Source organism: Trachypithecus francoisi, unplaced genomic scaffold (genome assembly GCF_009764315.1).
Source record: "Trachypithecus francoisi isolate TF-2019V2 unplaced genomic scaffold, Tfra_2.0 Lachesis_group17, whole genome shotgun sequence".
Classification (NCBI taxonomy): Eukaryota; Metazoa; Chordata; class Mammalia; order Primates; family Cercopithecidae; genus Trachypithecus; species Trachypithecus francoisi.
Genome location: NW_022681462.1, coordinates 75115868 through 75136760, shown reverse-complemented (window position 1 = coordinate 75136760; position 20893 = coordinate 75115868). Strand labels below are relative to the sequence as shown.

Here is a 20893-nt window from a genome sequence, read left to right as displayed (position 1 = left end):
CACCCCACATTTCTGTTTCTAAACTAGCATAATCATTCTTGCCCTCTCATAGAGTGGCCCTTTCTTCTGACAGACATGACTCAGCACACCTCATCGCACTTACTTTTCCCCTCGGCTTTGAACCAAAGATATCCTTCCAGTGGGCTTGAAAACTGCAAGTTGCTGGACTCCTTCCCTGGCTGTCCCCACCCCTTTGCTCCTTTGATCCTCAAGTCCTATTAGTTCTTATAGTTATCTCCATATGGCCCCTTCTCCATTTATTCACTTTAGATGTTGTCTAAAATGTCTTGCTCTAGTAAATGAAGACTTAGCTTATTTACTTTACCCCCTGTCCCCCAGCCTTCCTCCCAAAGTCATTATAGGCACACTGGGAAATACTGAGGGTTCACATCCAGACCATCGCAAGAAAGTGAGTATCCCAAAAAAGCAAGTCACATGAATATTTTGGTTTGCAAGTACATGTAAAAGTTATGTTTACACTATACCTTAGTCCATTAAATATATAATAGCATTCTGTCTAAAAAAAAGTACATTAATTGTTTAAAATTGAAATTAATTTTTAAATTAAAATTTAAAAATACCTTATTGCTCGAAAATGCTCGTGATCCTCTGAGCCTTCAAATCATATGTGATCTTTTTGCTGGTAGAAAGTCTTTTTTTTTTTTTTTTTTGAGACAGAGTCTTACTCTGTTGCCCAGGCTGGAGTGCAGTGGCATGATCTGAGCATAATTCTCAAGAGCCCTAGGGTTTGGGGAATGGTAAATGAGCACTGGCTTCAATTTAAAGTCATCAGCCACCAACTAAAGTCAGCCTGTCCTTTGAAGGTTTGAAGTCAGGCCTTGACTTCTCCTCCCTTGCTTGAGTTGGGGAAAACAATTGTCTTCATATATAGGCTTTCAATTGAGATAACACCGTTCAGCCCTACGTCTCATTTTCACCCTTTACTTGGCTTAAGTATTCCTAACCTTTCTGTGGTCCCCTGCGATGACTGCTTCCTCTGTGTCTGTGCTCTTTCACAGTGACTCCTGACCAGTGCCCTTGAACTACCGGCTTGTAACCTATTAGGGAACTCATGAAGTCATGAAATACGTGCAGTGACTCGAGATGATATGAAAAGAATAGCTTAGAAGAGAACATATCAGGGTGCCCTGCACATCGTAAGGGTAAACACTGTTTTGTAAAATATGTTTTAGTTATGCCAAACCACAGACATGTATGTAGATATGGATTGGATCTCCTTGTAAAATGTACTTTTTTTTTTTTTTTTTTTTTTTTTTTTTTGGGTTTTTTTCAACTTTTATTTTAGGTTCAGGGGATATGTATGCAGGTTTGTTACATGAATTGTGTGTCCCTGAGGTATGGGGTATGAATAATACCATCACCCAGTTAGTGAGCGTAGTACGTGATGGGTCGTTTTTAAAAGTGCCCCCCATCTAACCCTCTCTCCTCTTGTAGCAATCAGCATCTGTTGTTCCCGTCTTTATGTCCATGTATACTCAATGTTTAGATCCCACTTATAAGTGAAAACATGATATTTGGTTTTCTCTTTCTACATTGTTTCACTAAGGATAATGGCCTCCAGCTGCATCCATGTAGCTGCAAAGGACATGATTTCATTATTTTCTGTGGCTTTGTGGTATCGCATGGTATGTATTTAGCACATTTTCTTTATCCGGTCCACTATTAATGGGCACCTTGGTTGATTCCCTGTCTCTGCTATGGTGAATGCTGGTGTGGACATGCATTCTGGTGGAAGAGTTTATGTTGCTTTGGCATATACCCAACAAGGAGATTGCTGGGTTGACTGGATGAAATTATCTAGTGAAACAACAGAGACATAAAAGAAGTGAGGCCATCCCTGAATAACACTAACATTTATGAGTCTGGGAGGCTCTGAGCTTTTCTTACTTTTTCTTTTTAAAAATACTTTTTTTAGAGCAGTTTTAGTTTACAGCAAAATTAAGTGGAGAGTACAGAGAGTTCCTTGTATTAATACTGTCCTCCCCAGCCTACCTCATTATCAACATTGTCTGCCAGAGTGGTACGTTTCTTTTTTTTTTTTTTTTTTTTTTTTTTTTTTTTTTTTTTTTTATTATACTTTAAGTTCTAGGGTACATGTGCATGACGTTTATATCATGTATAACTCCCCAATGCAATCCCTCCCTCCTCCCCCCTCCCCATGATAGGCCCCAGTGTGTGATGTTCCCCTTCCCGAGTCCAAGTGATCTCATTGTTCAGTTCCCACCTATGAGTGAGAACATGCGGTGTTTGGTTTTCTCTTCTTGTGATAGTTTGCTAAGAATGATGGATTCCAGCTGCATCCATGTCCCTACAAAGGACGCAAACTCATCCTTTTTGATGGCTGCATAGTATTCCATGGTGTATATGTGCCACATTTTCTTAATCCAGTCTGTCACAGATGGACATTTGGGTTGATTCCAAGTCTTTGCTATTGTGAATAGTGCCGCAATAAACATACGTGTGCATGTGTCTTTGTAGTAGAGTAATTTATAATCCTTTGGGTATATACCCAGTAGTGGGATGGCTGGGTCATATGGTACATCTAGTTCTAGATCCTTGAGGAATCGCCATACTGTTTTCCATAATGGTTGAATTAGTTTACAATCCCACCAACAGTGTAAAAGTGTTCCTATTTCTCCACATCCTCTCCAACACCTGTTGTTTCCTGACTTCTTAATGATTGCCATTCTAACTGGTGTGAGATGGTATCTCATTGTGGTTTTGATTTGCATTTCTCTGATGGCGAGTGATGATGAGCATTTTTTCATGTGTCTGTTGGCTGTATGGATGTCTTCTTTTGAGAAATGTCTGTTCATATCCTTTCCCCACTTTTTGATGGGGTTGTTTGTTTTTTTCTTGTATATTTGTTTGAGTTCTTTGTAGATTCTGGATATTAGCCCTTTGTCAGATGAGTAGGTTGCAAAAATTTTCTCCCATTCTGTAGGTTGCCTGTTCACTCTGATGGTAGTTTCTTTAGCTGTGCAAAAGCTCTTTAATTTAATTAGATCCCATGTGTCAATTTTTGCTTTTGCTGCCGTTGCTTTTGGTGTTTTAGACATGAAGTCCTTGCCCATGCCTATGTCCTGAATGGTACTACCTAGATTTTCTTCTAGGGTTTTTATGGTATTAGGTCTAACATTTAAGTCTCTGATCCATCTTGAATTAATTTTCGTATAAGGGGTAAGGAAAGGATCCAGTTTCAGCTTTCTACTTATGGCTAGCCAATTTTCCCAGCACCATTTATTAAATAGGGAATCCTTTCCCCATTTCTTGTTTCTCTCAGGTTTGTCAAAGATCAGATGGCTGTAGATGTGTGGTATTATTTCTGAGGACTCTGTTCTGTTCCATTGGTCTATATCTCTGTTGTGGTACCAGTACCATGCTGTTTTGGTTACTGTAGCCTTGTAGTATAGTTTGAAGTCAGGTAGCGTGACGCCTCCAGCTTTGTCCTTTTGACTTAGGATTGTCTTGGCAATGCGGGCTCTTTTTTGGTTCCATATGAACTTTAAAGCCGTTTTTTCCAATTCTGTGAAGAAAGTCATTGGTAGCTTGATGGGGATGGCATTGAATCTATAAATAACCTTGGGCAGTATGGCCATTTTCACGATATTGATTCTTCCTATCCATGAGCATGGTATGTTCTTCCATTTGTTTGTGTCCTCTTTGATTTCACTGAGCAGTGGTTTGTAGTTCTCCTTGAAGAGGTCCTTTACATCCCTGTAAGCTGGATTCCTAGGTATTTTATTCTCTTTGAAGCAATTGTGAATGGAAGTTCATTCCTGATTTGGCTCTCTGCTTGTCTGTTACTGGTGTATAAGAATGCTTGTGATTTTTGCACATTAATTTTGTATCCTGAGACTTTGCTGAAGTTGCTTATCAGCTTAAGGAGATTTTGGGCTGAGACAATGGGGTTTTCTAAATATACAATCATGTCATCTGCAAACAGGGACAATTTGACTTCTTCTTTTCCTAACTGGATACCCTTGATTTCTTTCTCTTGCCTGATTGCCCTAGCCAGAACTTCCAACACGATGTTGAATAGGAGTGGTGAGAGAGGGCATCCCTGTCTTGTGCCAGTTTTCAAAGGGAATTTTTCCAGTTTTTGCCCATTCAGTATGATATTAGCTGTGGGTTTGTCATAAATAGCTCTTATTATTTTGAGGTACGTTCCATCAATACCGAATTTATTGAGCGTTTTTAGCATAAAGGGCTGTTGAATTTTGTCAAAAGCCTTTTCTGCATCTATTGAGATAATCATGTGGTTCTTGTCTTTGGTTCTGTTTATATGCTGGATTACGTTTATTGATTTGCGAATGTTGAACCAGCCTTGCATCCCAGGGATGAAGCCCACTTGATCATGGTGGATAAGCTTTTTGATGTGCTGCTGAATCCGGTTTGCCAGTATTTTATTGAGAATTTTTGCATCGATGTTCATCAGGGATATTGGTCTAAAATTCTCTTTTTTTGTTGTGTCTCTGCCAGGCTTTGGTATCAGGATGATGTTGGCCTCATAAAAAGAGTTGGGGAGGATTCCCTCTTTTTCTATGCAAGGCCGGCGGACCCCGCCCCGCCCCCTCGCGGGGACGGGGGGGCGCCGGGGGCCTCCCACTTATTCTACACCTCTCATGTCTCTTCACCGTGCCAGACTAGAGTCAAGCTCAACAGGGTCTTCTTTCACCGCTGATTCCGCCAAGCCCGTTCCCTTGGCTGTGGTTTCGCTGGATAGTAGGTAGGGACAGTGGGAATCTCGTTCATCCATTCATGCGCGTCACTAATTAGATGACGAGGCATTTGGCTACCTTAAGAGAGTCATAGTTACTCCCGCCGTTTACCCGCGCTTCATTGAATTTCTTCACTTTGACATTCAGAGCACTGGGCAGAAATCACATCGCGTCAACACCCGCCGCGGGCCTTCGCGAAAAATGTACTTTTTACTGTGGGTTGAGGTGAAGGAAGTTAGAAAAATATTTTTTAAGGCCAAGGCTTGCTCCACCCTGTTACAACAGTCAGTGTTTCTTGGTGCACGTTGAATCTCTTATAGATTTGTTGAAATGTCTCTTGTGTGTTTATTAATGGATGATATGAAACATATTTATTAACCTGTGTAGAACAGATCTGGATCAATCAGAAGGGATGCTGGAGCAGAGACCCTGAGTTCTCCAGCTCTGTCAAAGGTTAACTCTTTATTTATAGGATTGAGGAGATGTCTTAGGGGGCCCAGCGGATGGGACAGGGGGATCCATCAGTGGGAGGGGCACTTAGGGCATTGGGATAGTAGCGCTTCATCAGTACAGAGTATTTAAATATTTTAAACCACTAATGTGGCTGTACTATTGCATAATAGCTAGATATCAACCCTGGATTTATATCTTTTTAATTTCTTACCTGAAACTTTAAGGATATCTTTGGAGGAAGGGGAAATATATGGGTGCCCCTGCCAACCAGTTTGAAGCAGAATCTCTGCAGTTTGTAATCTAAGTTTCTCTTTTAAAGTTTAGTCCTCCATTTAAAAAAATTACGGTTACATTGCTGTAACTAATTTGATGTTCACTGGTGATAGTAAAGGTTTTCTTTTTCTGGAGAAGAGGGAAGGGAGGAGGAAATCCCAATTTAAGTGGAGAGAGACTTTTTCCTGAAATACTCAGGGTAACAGAGAAGGAAAGGAAGAAGTACAGAGGATACACATTTGTAAGACTGCAAGGTGCTCTGAAGTGGAAATAACTGTGAATAATGAAATTAGAGGAAAAAGTGGACACCAACCACGAAGGAGAAGGTCATGAAGAGTAGGGTGATTTCACATAATGCTTGTAGGATGAGTAATGGGACAGTTTCCTCTACTTGCCTCAGCAGGGGTCCTGTCCATGGCCTTGCTTCTGTCTTTGTGGGGCTATGGGGCAGAGGGGCATTAGCCTGTGGGGTACCTGTGCATGCACCCCTGTCATGGGGGGAAGCAGGAGAAGGTAAGGGAGTGGGGGCAGCTGTGTGTAGCTCCATATTTGCAATGTGTTTGTAACTGGAGGAATATGTAGACAGTAGTGGCACTTACCTACTGATTTCCTTAAGTTAGTGATGGCTGAGGGCTGTTACTTAAGTTCTAGACCTGGTACAGCTTGGTTTCACCTTGTTTGTTTATTACCTTTCTGTTACATTCAGGGAAAAAGGGCCCGTCCACATGTGTGCTTTCAGCTCGTTTCTTGTCCTCTGCTTCCTTGATTCAGAGAGGAGACAAGAGACAACCTCAAGTAGAAGGCGGACCCCATACTTTTACCTTTCTGGCTGTGGTTGGGGCACGAATTAGGTGCAGTAGCCCAGGGTCTCCTGGAAAGCTGGGTTTTCCTTTCCTGAATAGGAGCTAGCCTCTACATCTCTCAGCGGGTCAGAGTAGCATGATGACAGGGTGGCAGCATGGCCAGAGGGCAAGTTGCTTCCGAGATGCGGAGGATTCCTGTTCCAAGAGGCTGATAGAAGAGACTTGTGGTTCTTACCAGTCACTACCAGATGTGTCCAGCTGTTTCACTTGCTGCTCTATCCCAACTAAACACACTTAATGTTCAAAACAACACTTACATCATCAAAACAAAAGTGTTCGCAGTGTTAAGCCTCAGGCTTTTAGTATAGTCATTAGTCTGGTGACAAAGGGAGTGCCCTTGCGTGGTACTGCATCTGGGAAAATCCAGGCCAAAAATAGATTTTCCAGGCTTTCCTGAAATGACAGGATTTTAAGGGGTAGATCCAGATTACTGACTAAGAGGGAAGCACCCTAATTCTAGCCTCTTCTATTCCTTTATCTCTCATGGATGCCTTGTCCCACGGAATAGCTCATTCACCAGCTCCAATGAGAACGAATCCAATAGAGTGAGACTATTACAAAGTTTCTTTTGCTGCTTTTGATATGAGACATTGTATGGTGGTGTTTTGGGTGGCTTGACAATTTGCCTTTTGCACTAACTGCGATGGCATCATTTCTTCCCCTTGTGCAGATAGTCATCCCTCCTTAGGGCCAGTGTTTTGGGTCAGATTGCATTAGAGAGCATGTTCCTTTCTAAAGGCTCAGCCTGCTGCAAAAATGCACTGTCCTAACCATTTCAGTAGCAATTTTGCATATTCTGGAATTAGTTGGTATATCTTCTTTATATTTTTCATTCCTCTTCCTCAGGGAATAACTGAATCTGGGCAGAGGCTTATTTTAAAATATGAATTAGATGTGGTAGAAGAGAACTGTCACAGAAAACAAGTGTTGGACCAGGAGGATGAGCACATAGTAATCATGTTCAGAAGTTTCCAGAAGTCTTGACTCGTGCTATTAAAAAGATAATGAGAGTATAATTATAACACATTTAACTCAAATAGTATGATTTATATCATTATGAGACACAGTATAAAAAATTGTTTCCCTAAAGCGGCATCGTAATTTATATTTCAAAAGGGAATTAAAATTATTATTCTTTTAGTTTGCATTTGTTCAGATTTTTACAATCACTGTTTTTCTCAGCTCGGGGTCGCAGAGATTCTACAGTACAGATTAGGTAACTGAGGCTTAAGGAGATAAACCAGCTAACCTTTAGTGGTAGGCAGAGTTAGAAGGTCCCACTGGATAATACAGGCTTTAATTGTTTATGATTGATTTTGCTTAACTAATCAAGGTGGGGATTTCTTGCATAATTCCCTTCCTGTACTTTCTTCCCTATTTTCTCCCTTCCCATTTCCAGTGCTGCACTCTTATTAAATATATACCTGTCTGTGTAAACATCTTTGTCTTTTTTCAGTTTTTAGAGATGGGGTCTTACTCTTGTCGTCCAGGCCGGAGTGCAGTGGTGCAGTCATAGTTCACTCCAGCCTCAAACTCCTGGGCTCAAGTGATCGTCCCATCTCAGCCTCCGGAGTAGCTAGGACTACAGTCATGCACCATCTTTTTCTTAACTATAAATGCCATGTTTTTGTGTGAAGGCTTATGGCAATTGTGCTCTGAATCCTCTGATAAAAGTTAGCTGTGATGACCTATTTATCATTACGCTTCTTAACTAGACAGACAGGATCTTTTTCATGAAGGACGCTTCTGAGGGTAAGCCGTCATTTACCTCCTTGTATGTCATAACTGGTCAGTGACAGTATTTGAAGGGAAAAAAAAGAGCCTTGCCTGGAACTGATGCTCCTTTCTACATTTAACTCGTTTCTTATCCTTTCCTTATTAGCTGACTTTTAAAAGTCCATTATTTAATTCCTTCTCTTTATTTTGTTTCTTCCCAGAGTGACTCCCCTTTCCTCCCAGAGCGTGATGATTCACCATAGCCAGACCCAGGAATATGTGCTCAAGCCCAAGTACTTTCCAGCCCAGAAGGGGATTTCGGGAGAGCAGTCCACTGAAGGTTCTTTCCCTTTAAGATACGTGCAGGATCAAGTTGCGGCACCTTTTCAGCGTGAGTATAGTGTTATCAACCATTTTCCTAAGTTATGGTATCAGAGATTGGAAACGCTTGGTTCAGTGTAGACGGCTTTAATGTGTCACAGTAGATAAAATTCGAGAGTCACTAAAAAATCCACATTGGTTCCTAAAACAACCAGACAGCAGAAATTTAGCATGGTTTCCTTCTTCTGAGGAAAAGCAGTTTTTCCTGGATTTTGGAAATGAATCTGAAGTGACCTGCCTGTCATTCTGTTTCTGCAAGATGGCTTCATGTCTAACATATTTGCTCTAATTTTGGGTCCAGTCATATGTCTGATGTGTTTACATTGATGAAATATTTTCTTTAGTAAGCTAGCCAGGACCCATGCCTTGTGAAACGTCTGAAATGTCCTGCATAGCTCTCTGAGGTTCTCCTACAGTGGATATTTTTACATTATAAGGCTCACCTAGTTTTTAGTGTATCAAGCAGCTGGCGTGGCAGATTTCTCTGAATTTGTAAAGCACTGTTGTATCAGTGGCCAGCTTGGTTAATATCTCGCTATGTGGGAAGCTCAAGGACAAGGCCTGGCTCAAAGGGTGGGGAGTGTGATGATTTGTGGTTTAGGTATTACAGAGTGTCTGCTGGCAGCATCTGGAGAAAACGTTCAGGAGTGAGGCGCAGCCCATCCAAAGGCGAGAGCTAGACACATACTCTCGTTCCAGCGGCTTCCTGCCCTGTCACATGTTGACTGATTGCCTGCACCATAGGTAGTGAAAGAGAATGCCAGTTGTGAGGTGGAAAAGGACCATCTTTCACCACTGGGAACAGTATGAAGAGTTGAGATACAGTTTTTACTACTGTTTGGCACTCGTGAAGTCCATATGTGTTGTGGCTTTGGTTCCCTACACCCGCTCCACCTCCCCGTTTCTGTACTGAATCTAAAGTGATTGACTCTTCCCTCAGAATTGGTCATTTAACAGAAAGAGTATCTAACAGCAGGTTTGTGCATCCACTTTTTGTCTTTTGAGAAAGTCCTGCTCAGTGACCGGTGGCTACTCACATCTCAGCTTCCTAAGTAGCTAGGACTACAGTCATGCACCATCTTTTTCTTAAATATAAATGCATATTTTTGTGTGAAGGCTTATGGCAGTTGTGCTCTGAATCCTCTGATAAAAGTTACCTGTGATGACCTATTTATCATTACGCTTCTTAACTAGACAGACAGGATCTTTTTCGTGAAGGACGCTTCTGAGGGTAAGCTGTCATTTATCTCCTTAAATGAATAAATTATAATTCACTTAAATAAATTAATTAAGTAAAAGATGTACTTCTTACTTCCTTGGGGTTTTATATAGATGACAATTTTTTTAAAAACAGCTCCCAAATCAGAGTGTGATGGGAGGTGTTTTTTTTTTCTTTTTTTTTGAGGCAGAGTCTCACTCTGTCGCCCAGGCGGGAGTACAGTGGCGTGATCTTGGCTCACTGCAAGCTCCGCCTTCCAGATTCACGCTATTCTTCTGCCTCAGCCTCCCGAGTAGCTGGGACTACAGGCGCCCGCCACCACATCCGGCTAATTTTTTCTATTTTTAGTAGAGATGGGGTTTCATGGTGTTAGCCAGGATGGTCTCGATCTCCTGACCTCGTGATCCGCCCGTCTCGGCCTCCCAAAGTGCTGGGATTATAGACGTGAGCCACCGCACTTATCCGGGAAGAGAGTTTTTAAAGTTTATGATCATACTGATAAAAGAAGAGAATTCTGAATTATCTGGAGGTATCAGGAAAAGATGGTTAGAGAACACTGGTATTAAGACTAGAGACTAGACTGTGGTTTTGATTTGTTTTCTATAATTTGTTGTTGGAATGAAAATTCCCACTCTGTGTGTATTCCCACACTCATGTGTATATATGTATTTTAAACTCTCAAATCTTGGTTGAACTGTGTTCTGAAAGATGAAATTATATTTTAGAAGACTGTGAAGATAAGTTTCTTATCTGTTCTGTCCATAACTTTCCCATTCATCCTGTTTAAATATATTTTCTACACAGTAGGGAGCTAGTAAAAGAATGTAGACTAATATACATTATCACAGTGATGGTGTTCTCTGCTCAAACACCCTAAAAGATGGCTGTTGTTCAAAAAGCTCAGGAATTAACTGAAAGAGTTAAGCATGTAGGAAAGGCAAGAAGGGAGATGTGGCTATTTTTGCTGAGGCCAGAGCTCTACCGAGAGCTGGAGGGCTAGTTGGAAAGTTTTTAAGAGGTAATTTGGCAGGACCATGAAGGATACTGAAATAGCAAAATGGAGTAAGAACCACAAAAGATGATTAAAACTGGAAAGGAGGTACACGTAGTAGGAAGGACCTAAACATACTCTGTCTCTGCATACTCCCATTCTGTGGTAGGTAAAAGAGGAGGCTCCAAGGAAGCCTTACATGGAACAGAAAGGAAGGAAAAGTTAGTCAGAGAAGTCTGAGGAAAAGCAGCTTTTAGCATCTTCATTTTCATATTTACAGAAGGGATCAAATGCAAACAGATTAATTTCTTATTGTGCTAAAAGATTTGAAGGTCAAACAGAAACTGATACTTGTGATTCTTTAGAAAAATAGAAGATGCTAAGATCATTAGCATGATGTATCTTGGAGTGAAATTGAAGGAGTGAGGTATGTCATAGTAGTCCACTGCCATTACTTTTGAGAAGCTACTAGAACTAGAGAAGACATTTAGTTTGGCAATAACAAGTCTTATCTTCTCCCTTTAAAAGTGATTAAACAGGGGGTCTACAGTAATTACCAGTTGGTATGTTTAATAATTGATATATTACAAGAGCAATAATAATAATGCATATCTTGAGCTCTAAGCACTGTGCAACTTTTAGCTCATAATAGGAGGAGACAGTAGTCTACAAGCCCAAGGGAATAAGGATTTGCTCTCAACACTTGGTAAGAGAAAAAGAACAATTGTTTTGAATAAGCAGGAAAGAGATGAGGATGGAGGCGATGGATTAAGTAAAGTAAAATACATTAATGTGTCAAACGTAGCACTCTCCAGATAAAACATTATAGATAGAGAGAAACTAACCAAGTTGCTAGTGAGGTGCTTTCTTTTGGGAGGGATGACTATTTTATGGATTTTGCCAGAGTTTTGGTAACACAATTCACCATCCCCATCCAATGTGTACACACTGCTTTTCCTAATTTGATTCTGTATATTTACCAGTCTTCTTAGTCACTTTCTAGGTAACTTGATACCCTGTGCTGAGTGTTCTCTGGTCATTGGTAAAGGATATCTTTTTTTTTTACAGCGTCTTTTCAAAGTTCATCCGTGTTATAGCATATATCAGTATCTTATTCCTTTTTATGGCTGAGTAATACTCCCACGTTGTATAGAGATATATATCTCAGTTTGTTTATGCATTCATCAGTTGATGGACATTTGGGGTTGTTCCCATTCTCTTGGCTATTATGAATAATGGGATGCAGTGGCATGATCTCAGCTCACCACAGCCTCTGCCTCCCAGGCTCAAGCAATTCTCCTGCCTCAGCCTCCTGAGTAGCTGGAATTACAGGTGTGCACCACTACTGCCCAGCTAGTTTTTGTATTTTTAGTAGAGACAGGGTTTCACCATGTTGGCCAGGCTGGTCTCGAACTCCTGACCTCAAGGGATCTGCCCACCTTGGCCTCCCAACGTGTTGGGATTACAGGCATAAGCCACCGTGCCCAGCTGGTAAGGGATATTTCTAGTGATAAATTAATAACTTTTAGTGTTCTGCTTTATTTGTTGGCCTTAAAATAATTTAATTTGCATCAGTATCATCTAGAGAAGGGATTGGCAAACTTTTAGGGAGTACTTTAGACTTTGTGAGACAATAGGCAAATTGAGGATCTTAGGTAGATATTTATATAGCTGTTTAAAATGTATCTATTAAACATGTAAATATCATTCTTACCTCTCAGGTTGTAGGAGATCAGGTGGCTGGATTTGGCTCATGGTCTATAGTTTGCCAGTTCTTGATCTAGAGACTCATAGTCTCTCATTCCACTGAAAACATCTAGATATTGGACCTGATTCGTTGGTGCCTGGAACATGACAAAAGCTGCCCAAGAGGCCTTGCCTCTAGCAGCTGTCCTTCATTTTTAGTGTCCCCACCAACCCACCCTCCAGAGCATGACAATTCTCAGATATGTTTCCACTTAGTTTGAAGGCACCCAGAAAAGCATGAACTACCAGGAAACCACTTGTGTTAGATAAGTCTAGTTTCTTTTAATTTTAGAATGACAGGCCACACAGCAATTAGGAAAGGAATGGGATGTTACTCCTGATTGCTTGTAGAAAACTTTTTGGTATTGGTAGAAATATTTTTATGGGATGAACCAGTACCAGCCATATCACAACACAGTATCACATTAAACTACTGTATGAGTTTCTCAAAAAAGTTAAATATAGAGTTATATAACCCAGCAATTCCACACCTAGCTATATATCCAAAAGAACTGAAAACATATGTTCACACGAAAACTTGTACATGAATGTTCATAGCAACATTACTTGTAATAGCCAAGAGAGTGGGAACAACTCCAAATGTCCATCACCTGATGAATGGATAAATAAACTGAGCTATATATCTCTATACAGTGTAGGAGTATTACTCAGCCATAAAAAGGAATAAGATATTGATAGATGCTACAACATGGATGAATTTTGAAAACAGGCTGAGTGAAAGAATCCAGACTACATGCTATGTGAGTCCATTTCTGTAAGACGTCCAAAGTAGGCAAATCCACAGACAGAGAAAGAAGATGAGCGGTTGCCAGGGACAGGGGAGAGTGGGAGTAGGGAATAGTTATTCATAGGTAAGAGGTTTCTTTTGGGGTGGTGAAAATGTTCTGGAATTAGGTTGTCATGCTGGTTGCACAACCTGAAAATCCTAAAAAAAAAAACAAAAAACCAAAAAACTTAATTATACACTTAAGGGTGAATTCTGTGGCATGTGAATCATATCTCAATTTAAAATAACAAATATTTATGAAAAATTATTGCCAAGTAGATAGTTATGAGACTCAGTTTCAGCTCCAAGGAATTGAGCCATAAGCTCTCAGAAGTCTTAAGGATGGTATGGGGTAGGGGTGGGGTCTGCTTTATACAGTGTTTTCATTGGTGACTTGTAGGAAAGAATTCAGTATGTAAACCAAATTATATTGTGTTTAGTATAGTGTGTGTATATATATATATATATATTTTAACCCAGAGGAAGAAAATGGAAATGACATAACATTTGGAAGACCATCTTATAAAAATGGTCCGTCAAGATTAGAATAGCACATGTTCAGGAGCAAACCCAAGTAACTCACACAAAAAGAGATTAGTTTGATACAACGTGCTAGAAAAAGTCCTTGAGGGTATAGTAAGTGTCTACATCATACTATGGGCTGTTGTAGTAAAAATGATATGGAATGTTTTATAATATTAAAGCCAGCAAATAATATTTTAAGTACAGTCTATGGTGGAAGGACGTATTTATCATCATGGTTATAAGACGCCGAAGGACTTACTAAGATAGATTGTAGAGCTACTTATAAAGGAGATCTTTAGGATGAGCAGCAATGGCCATGTAACTGACATGGTTCCCTAGACAACTGGTTTCCAGACTGTGCAAAGAAGATCTAAAAGATGAGAGAAGCTCCAATTTAAGCGTTTGCCTCCTTAGTCCTTTTTCTACTACATCACTTTAATATTTGGAATGATTTAGAAATTTGAACTTCTCCAAATTGGATTTCTCATTGCTTATTCCAGGTGTTGTTCTCTCAAGATGGGCTTAGATTTTAAATAGGATACTTATATTTCAAAGTCATCTAAAGTTTTAGTTCTTTAAATTCAACAAAGCAGAAATTTTAAATTTTAGGAGTGGCAGATGTCATGTTTTAAACAGTAACTTCTTAAAGGTCTTTAAACAGAATATAGCTCAGGGCTCTTAAAAAAATGTGCCAATTTATCTCCTGATGTGCTAACGTGGGGGAGAAAGAGAGAGAGAGAAATGACTGGCATTTGCAAACACATAGTACCGTTAAATTGCAAAAAAAGAAAAGAAAAAGAAAAGTGAGGACAAGCCCACTGTTTACTTAAAGTGTTAAATAATTTCAGGAAAGGCAGATGTCATGTTTTATACAGTAATTTCTTAAAAATCTTTAAATAGATATAACTCAGGTTCTTAAAAAAATTGCCCAGTTGTCATCTGATGTGCTAATGTGGGGGGGGAGAGAGAGAAATGACTGGCATTTCCAAACACGTAGTAGCATTAAATTGCAAGAGAAAAAAAAAAAAAAAGGAAAGGAAAGGAGAAGTGAGGTCAAGCCCACTTTTGACTTCAAGTGTTACACCTCACCTTTTGTGTTGAAATAAGAAACCATAGACGTGAAGAAGCACACACAGGGTCCCTATTAAGTGACTTCTGACAGAAGAAAATGTAATTCCCACCCGTGCTGGCACCACGGGAGACATCTTAACCCTGAGTTCTGGTCTGTGCTGCCCTCTCTCAGTCTTTGCAACAGGCTGGGGCAGCTTGACTCCCAGCCATCAATCACAGGCTGACTGAAATCTGGCACCTCCATGTGAACATAGAACAGCTCCCCAGGTCTTCTGAGCTCTGGTCTGAGACAGATGCAGAGAATCTGTTGTTCTCATAGCAGCAGCTTTGTGGCCTGAACTCCTGAATCCCAGTTCTGGCCCGATCGCAGTCCATAGTTCCACACTGAGAGAAGTATGCACGCTTTGGACGCACGAGGCCTCTTGTTTTTACTTTTATTAATACTATGGTTGAATGTCTTGCCTGTAGCATTAGCCTTCAGGCTTCAGTTCAGAGTGACATTAAGAAGCATGGCAAGTGATGAAAACATCTCAGGGTTTGATGATAAATGGTTTTGTCTCCCCTTGTAAAAGGAAATTCATGTGTCTGGAGCGAAGAGTCTTTATGGTTGCAGTCTGATACCACAAAAAGGTTACCAGTAAGATTGTCTGGGTCTTCCTGGTTGCCCTGAGTGAGAGAGCAGAGTGGTTTGGCAGAGACTTAGAGGAGACATTCAAGATTTTTGTTTGGTAAAACAAAGCTGAATGTTAGGAGATAGGCAGTATTTAACGTGGACAGATCTGCTTATGCCAGCCACTTCAGGGAGGTGGGCAAGAACATTGCTTAAAGGCTCTGGATGCCTAGTGCCAGTTACCACATGCTCATGGGAGGTGTCCCTGGTATAGTTGAGAACACCCATTATGGGATAGATGCTGCAGAAGATGGGAAAATCCTTGGGGTGGCAACTGGATAAAGGCAAATATAGTAAGTATAGATGAGGGGAATTGGAGCAACATTCTTATGCATGGGATGAATTGCAATCTGGAGATCTTCAGAGGAGGAGCCATTTGAAAATGCTGTTGAGGAAGAGTCTGGTCCTGAGAACTGTTGTAGCCTTAATGTGGATGTTGAAGTTTAGGATATGGATGGTAATCACACTCATGTGAAGAGAGAACAGAAGCAGCAGCAGGAGAAATCTAGGGTGTGGGCAACTCTGCTCCTCTGAGACATCCTTGCTGACAGGTCCTGACAGATTGATTGGGAGCCTTACAGGGCAGAGCTTTCCAGATGGACCAAGAGGGTCCTTGGGAGAGAAGACTTCCAGAGAACACGTTCTGCAGCATTGAAAGCTCTCCCTGCATGGAGACTACCTTTAACTTGTGTGCAAAAAACAACAACAACAACAACAAACGTTATCTTTGGGATTGGCTTACACCAACCCAGTGGGTACTAAAAGGTAGTGGAAGTTGGACTCGCCATAAATGACGTTACAAGAGCTGATGAAAACCAACAAAAACTGCTTAAGCATTTAAGAGTAATATTAGGTGTGAAAACAAACTGTTTTAAAGAAGGAATAGTGATAAAGCTTTGTGCTTTTTTCCTTGCAAAATCAGCGAGTTCCTTAAGCTGCTTGTCCCATACACAATTCTGTGTGGGAATCAGGAACCCTGAGCCAGTTTCCCAGCTGTATGACCATGTGGATGTTAGTACTGAAGATTCCTGAAAGAAAGACATCTACTTTTCACTGATTTATGGCAAATTCTTTGGTCTGAAAGCCTAGAGAGTAAAACAACATTATAACCGTGTACAGACTGACACCTGAGAAGGCATTCTGGTGAATGTGGATGAACAGGGTTCTGCTGAGCTGATATCCTTGGGAATCCAGATTTCATTTAAGGACAGGATGTGATCTATTGCAAAGAAAAGTTCATGAGCAGTCTTGTCATGCACGTTATCCTGGGTTAGGGCGTGGAGGGGAGGATGGTATATCTGAGAGCTATTTGGTAACATCCCAGTTCAGGGAAGCTGTACGAACATGATTATTCTCTTTGCCCCCGATAGGCCACATGAAGTTTAAGATGACTGTGAAACAGTAGATATGGATTGGTTATAAACACTTCCAAGAAGCTCATCCAGCAATATGAAAACAGCAAAGAAGAAAAACCTTCTAGGGTGAAGGACCATGTAGTTTAAATTCCTCGATGACCAGTCTTCACTGCCAGAGAAAGGTTTTAATTCCAAGGGCCCAAGAGTTTATAAGAAACAAGCAAATTCAAGGACATTTCTGGGTGTTGAGACTGATTTTAAGAAGTCAATACTGTATGGCTCCAGAATATTCTGGAGTCAGACTGATTTTTTTTCCCTAGGGAAAAATAATACAAATGAATTTATTGTTTACATGTGGGGAAACTAAAGCAAAGAAAAAGAAAAGAGATGGTGCCTCCTCAGCCTTAGGCTATCTTTGCCAGAAATTGAGGGTTTAAGTTGATTTTACTTCTGGATTGGGAAAGAGTTTTGAGGAAATTAATCATTATTAGAATAGAAATTATAGTTTTGATTCAAAATAAAATAGGCTCATGCAAAATACTGCTCATGAGATGTTTCCCAGGGACTTAAAGTAGAATGCTTTGTCTTCTCATGAATTAGATTCCTTATAGAAGAGTCCCTTTAATGTTGAAAATGACTGCATTGGAGTAACTCCATCCCCACTTTGACGTAAGGATCCATAAATACCTTTCTTTCTTTCTTTCTTTTTTCTTTTGAGACGGAGTCTTGCTCTGTCTCCCAGGCTGGAGTGCAGTGGTGCGATCTCGGCCCACTGCAAGCTCCGCCTCCCGGGTTCACGCCATTCTCCTGCCTTAGCCTCCGGAGTAGCTGGGACTATAGGTGCCCGCCACCACGCCCAGCTCATTTTTTTGTATTTTTAGTAGAGACGGGGTTTCACCGTGTTAGCCAGGATGGTCTCGATCTCCTGACCTTGTGATCCACCCGCCTCAGCCTCCCAAAGTGCTGGAATTACAGGCGAGAGCACTGTGCCCGGCCCATAAATACCTTTCTTATATTTTATATGTGACATTTCTTAAAAATGGCTTTGTGTTATTTTCTGTAATTTTAGTTCTGCATTGTTTGTTTTTTAATATATCCTGAATATTAACGCTACTCTGGCTGCCCTAATTTCTTTTTGTTCCCATACAAAGGAGGTAGAAATTAATACATGACTGGAGAACAACTTTCTTTCCTAAGAGGTAATTGCAATATGGTTATATTAATTCTTCTGACAAGCAAACTTTAAACCAAGAAATACGTATGTGTATATATGTATGATGGCTGTGTGTATATATACACACACATATTCAATCAAGTATGTATATGTGTATTTTTTTAACTTTTAGGTTTAGAGGTACATGTGAAAGTGTGTTACATAGGTAAACACGCGTCACGGGGGTTTTACAGATTATTTCATCACCCAGGTATTAAGCCCAGTATAATAGTTATCTTTTCTGCCCTTTTCCCTCCTTTTACCTTCCCACTTCAAGTAGACCCCAGGGTCTGTTGTTCCCTTCTTTGTGTTCATAAGTTCTTATCATTTAGCTCCCACTTACAAGTGAGAACATGTGGTATTCGGTTTTCTGTTCCTGCATAGGTTACTAAGGATAATAGTCTCCAGCTCCATCCGTGTTTCTGCAGGAGACATGATCTCATTCTTTTTTATGGCTGCATAGTATTTCATGGCATATATGTACCATATTTTCTTTATCCAGTCTGTTATTGATGAGCATTTAGGATGCTTCCATGTCTTTGCTATTGTGAATAGTGCTGCAATGAACATTCATTCACGTGCATGTGTCTTTAAGGTAGAATGATTTCTATTCCTCTGGGTATATATCCAGTAATGGGATTGCTGGGTTGAATGGTAGTTCTGCTTTTAGCTCTTTGAGGAATTGCCAAACTGCTTTCCACAATGATTGAACTGATTTATACTCCCACCAACAGTATTTTATGTGTATTTTTTAAAGTAACTTTTTTTGCAATTAAATATCATCTTTATTAAGCAAAGTACTATGCTATTAAAAGACTACAGAACCTCTTTAGTACGTGGTTGACTACTCAGACTTACATGCAATTTCTTAATACTTAGCATGGTATGCAAGTTGGGAAAAATAATCCCTAAGTCTCTCCCTGAGTAAATATAATTAGCATGGAGCTGATTTTGGTGATTATCATCGTTATTTCTCATTAGATCCACTTTCTGACCACTTTTAAATACATTTTCTTTTAGTTCTGTTGGAAAACTTTCTAATTAGTCTGATTTTCTTCAGTGGAAATAAATTTTGTAAAGTCTTTTTTTGTTTGTTTGTTTCTTACATTATCCATAAAGGAAGCTCCATTAAGAAAAATTCTTGTAGCCCTAACTGCACTTCACAAGTTTGCTTTTCCAAGGTTCTAGCTTTTTTTTTTTCTTATTGAATGAAAATATTTCAAATACGCAGTGTTTTGTGAAAAACATCGTAATTATTTGAAAGTCCTTGTATCCTATAAACACATTTAGAAAGCTTTGGTGAGAGAAAGAAAAGCCATCCGGAGAGCAGGTGAGAGGGCGGTGGTCGTGCCTGTGTTGATGGCCTCTGGGCTTCTTGTGTGGGATTGAGTGCTCTTCCCTAACAAGGCCTGGAAGCACAGGCACCCGGCAGCTGGGCTTCTTGTTTAACCAACACCCCTTAATGGCTACAGGTGCATCTCATGAGTGCAACTGCTTGACTGAGATCCAGCAGAAACCAAGAGCTCTTCCTCCCACGCTTTCAGCTTACATTCCATGGAGGAGCTGGCTGGAGCATGCATCTGCTTTACTTTAGAAGGTTACAGTGTAATCCTCCCCCAAACAAAATCTTTTGATTTATATTTTTTTCCTTTATTCATCAGTCAAAAATACTGTACTGACCTTTTGTGATTCAGTTAGGTACATGCTTTTTGGTCCAAAGAGTTTCTGTTTGTTTGTTTTGGTTTTGGTAACTGTGGAAATTTAATGAAAATGAAGGAATATTTAAATGCACTTTAGTTTGTCTTTATAGGAGAGAAAAGGTGGTGGATATAGTTTTGTTAAGAATGATTCTCTGACCGATTTGACTTTCTCCCCTAACATTTTATTCATCTGAGAATAAATAATAAACATGGTAGATTGTATAATATATGCATAGTTTTTTCTAGTTCTTCCACCACCGCCCCCCCCCCCCCATCTTGCCATGGCTTTCTGTGGGGATCGTGGATTTGGCTAGTCCCTTTGACACCGGACTTGACCATGTGACTTGCTTTGACCAATCGAGTGTGGGTGGAACGAGTCTATGGGTTCTGAGTGGGAACTTCAAGAGGATTTGCGTGTTTCCTCTCTTCCTTCTTCTACCATGAATCTACCATGAAAAAGGCATATGCATCCGGTCTGCTGACATGCCAATTCCCTTGAAATCTGTTGTTTTTCTAAAATTACCGTTTCAGCAGGGCATATTTACTTTTTAAAACAATCTGGACAAATCAATCATTAGTCTTAGAGCAGATGATAACTATTGTAATCAGACAGGCTGCCTTTCGGTAAAAGTGATGTTATGGGTGATCTCACCTTCTGGCCACAGTAGACTGGAAAACAGGTAGGCACTTGACTCAAGTAAAACCAATCTGAGGTGGCAGCTGCCTGTAAGGTGGCATGGCAGAGGCACTTTCCCAAACAGGAATGATGTTGATGAAATTAGATTAATCAGAATCTCTCTTAAAGAATTCATAAGTTAGAATTGAACAGTAAGTAACTGGAACGGAAATATAATACCGAAAAGGAGCAGAAGTAGCCAGAGAAGTAGCCAGTCCTACCATGTTAATGTTGGGTACAAGAATGAGGTTCAGCAGCATTTCTGAAGGGAGGTAGGCATGGGCAGCATATAATGGGGTTGCTACCAGTGCTGTGGATTCTGAACATCTTTTCAGTGACTCAGCTGTGTCTTAGCCTCCATGAGGTTTGGCTTATATGGCCAGCTGGTTCTGGGTTCCGGGTTCTCTTGAGACTTCTGTCTCCTTCTTGCTGTACCCAATCGCACTTGAACATCCTGTTGCTCGAGATAATGTGCACCCTCTTGTTGTTTTGTAGGCAAGAGACCTCAGCTA

The 20893-nt window shown here is 40.4% G+C and overlaps 1 protein-coding gene across 6 annotated transcripts in view; it reads left to right on the top strand.

Moving 5' to 3' along the window:
- The window catches only part of LTBP1 (latent transforming growth factor beta binding protein 1), a 479251-nt gene that overhangs the window by 182070 nt on the left and 276288 nt on the right, over nucleotides 1-20893 (top strand). For all 6 annotated transcript variants that reach the window (XM_033176072.1, XM_033176071.1, XM_033176068.1 and 3 more), the window contains exon 4: nucleotides 8269-8438. In XM_033176072.1, the coding sequence (XP_033031963.1) occupies nucleotides 8269-8438 (170 nt within the window). The remainder of the gene's footprint in view (nucleotides 1-8268; nucleotides 8439-20893) is intronic.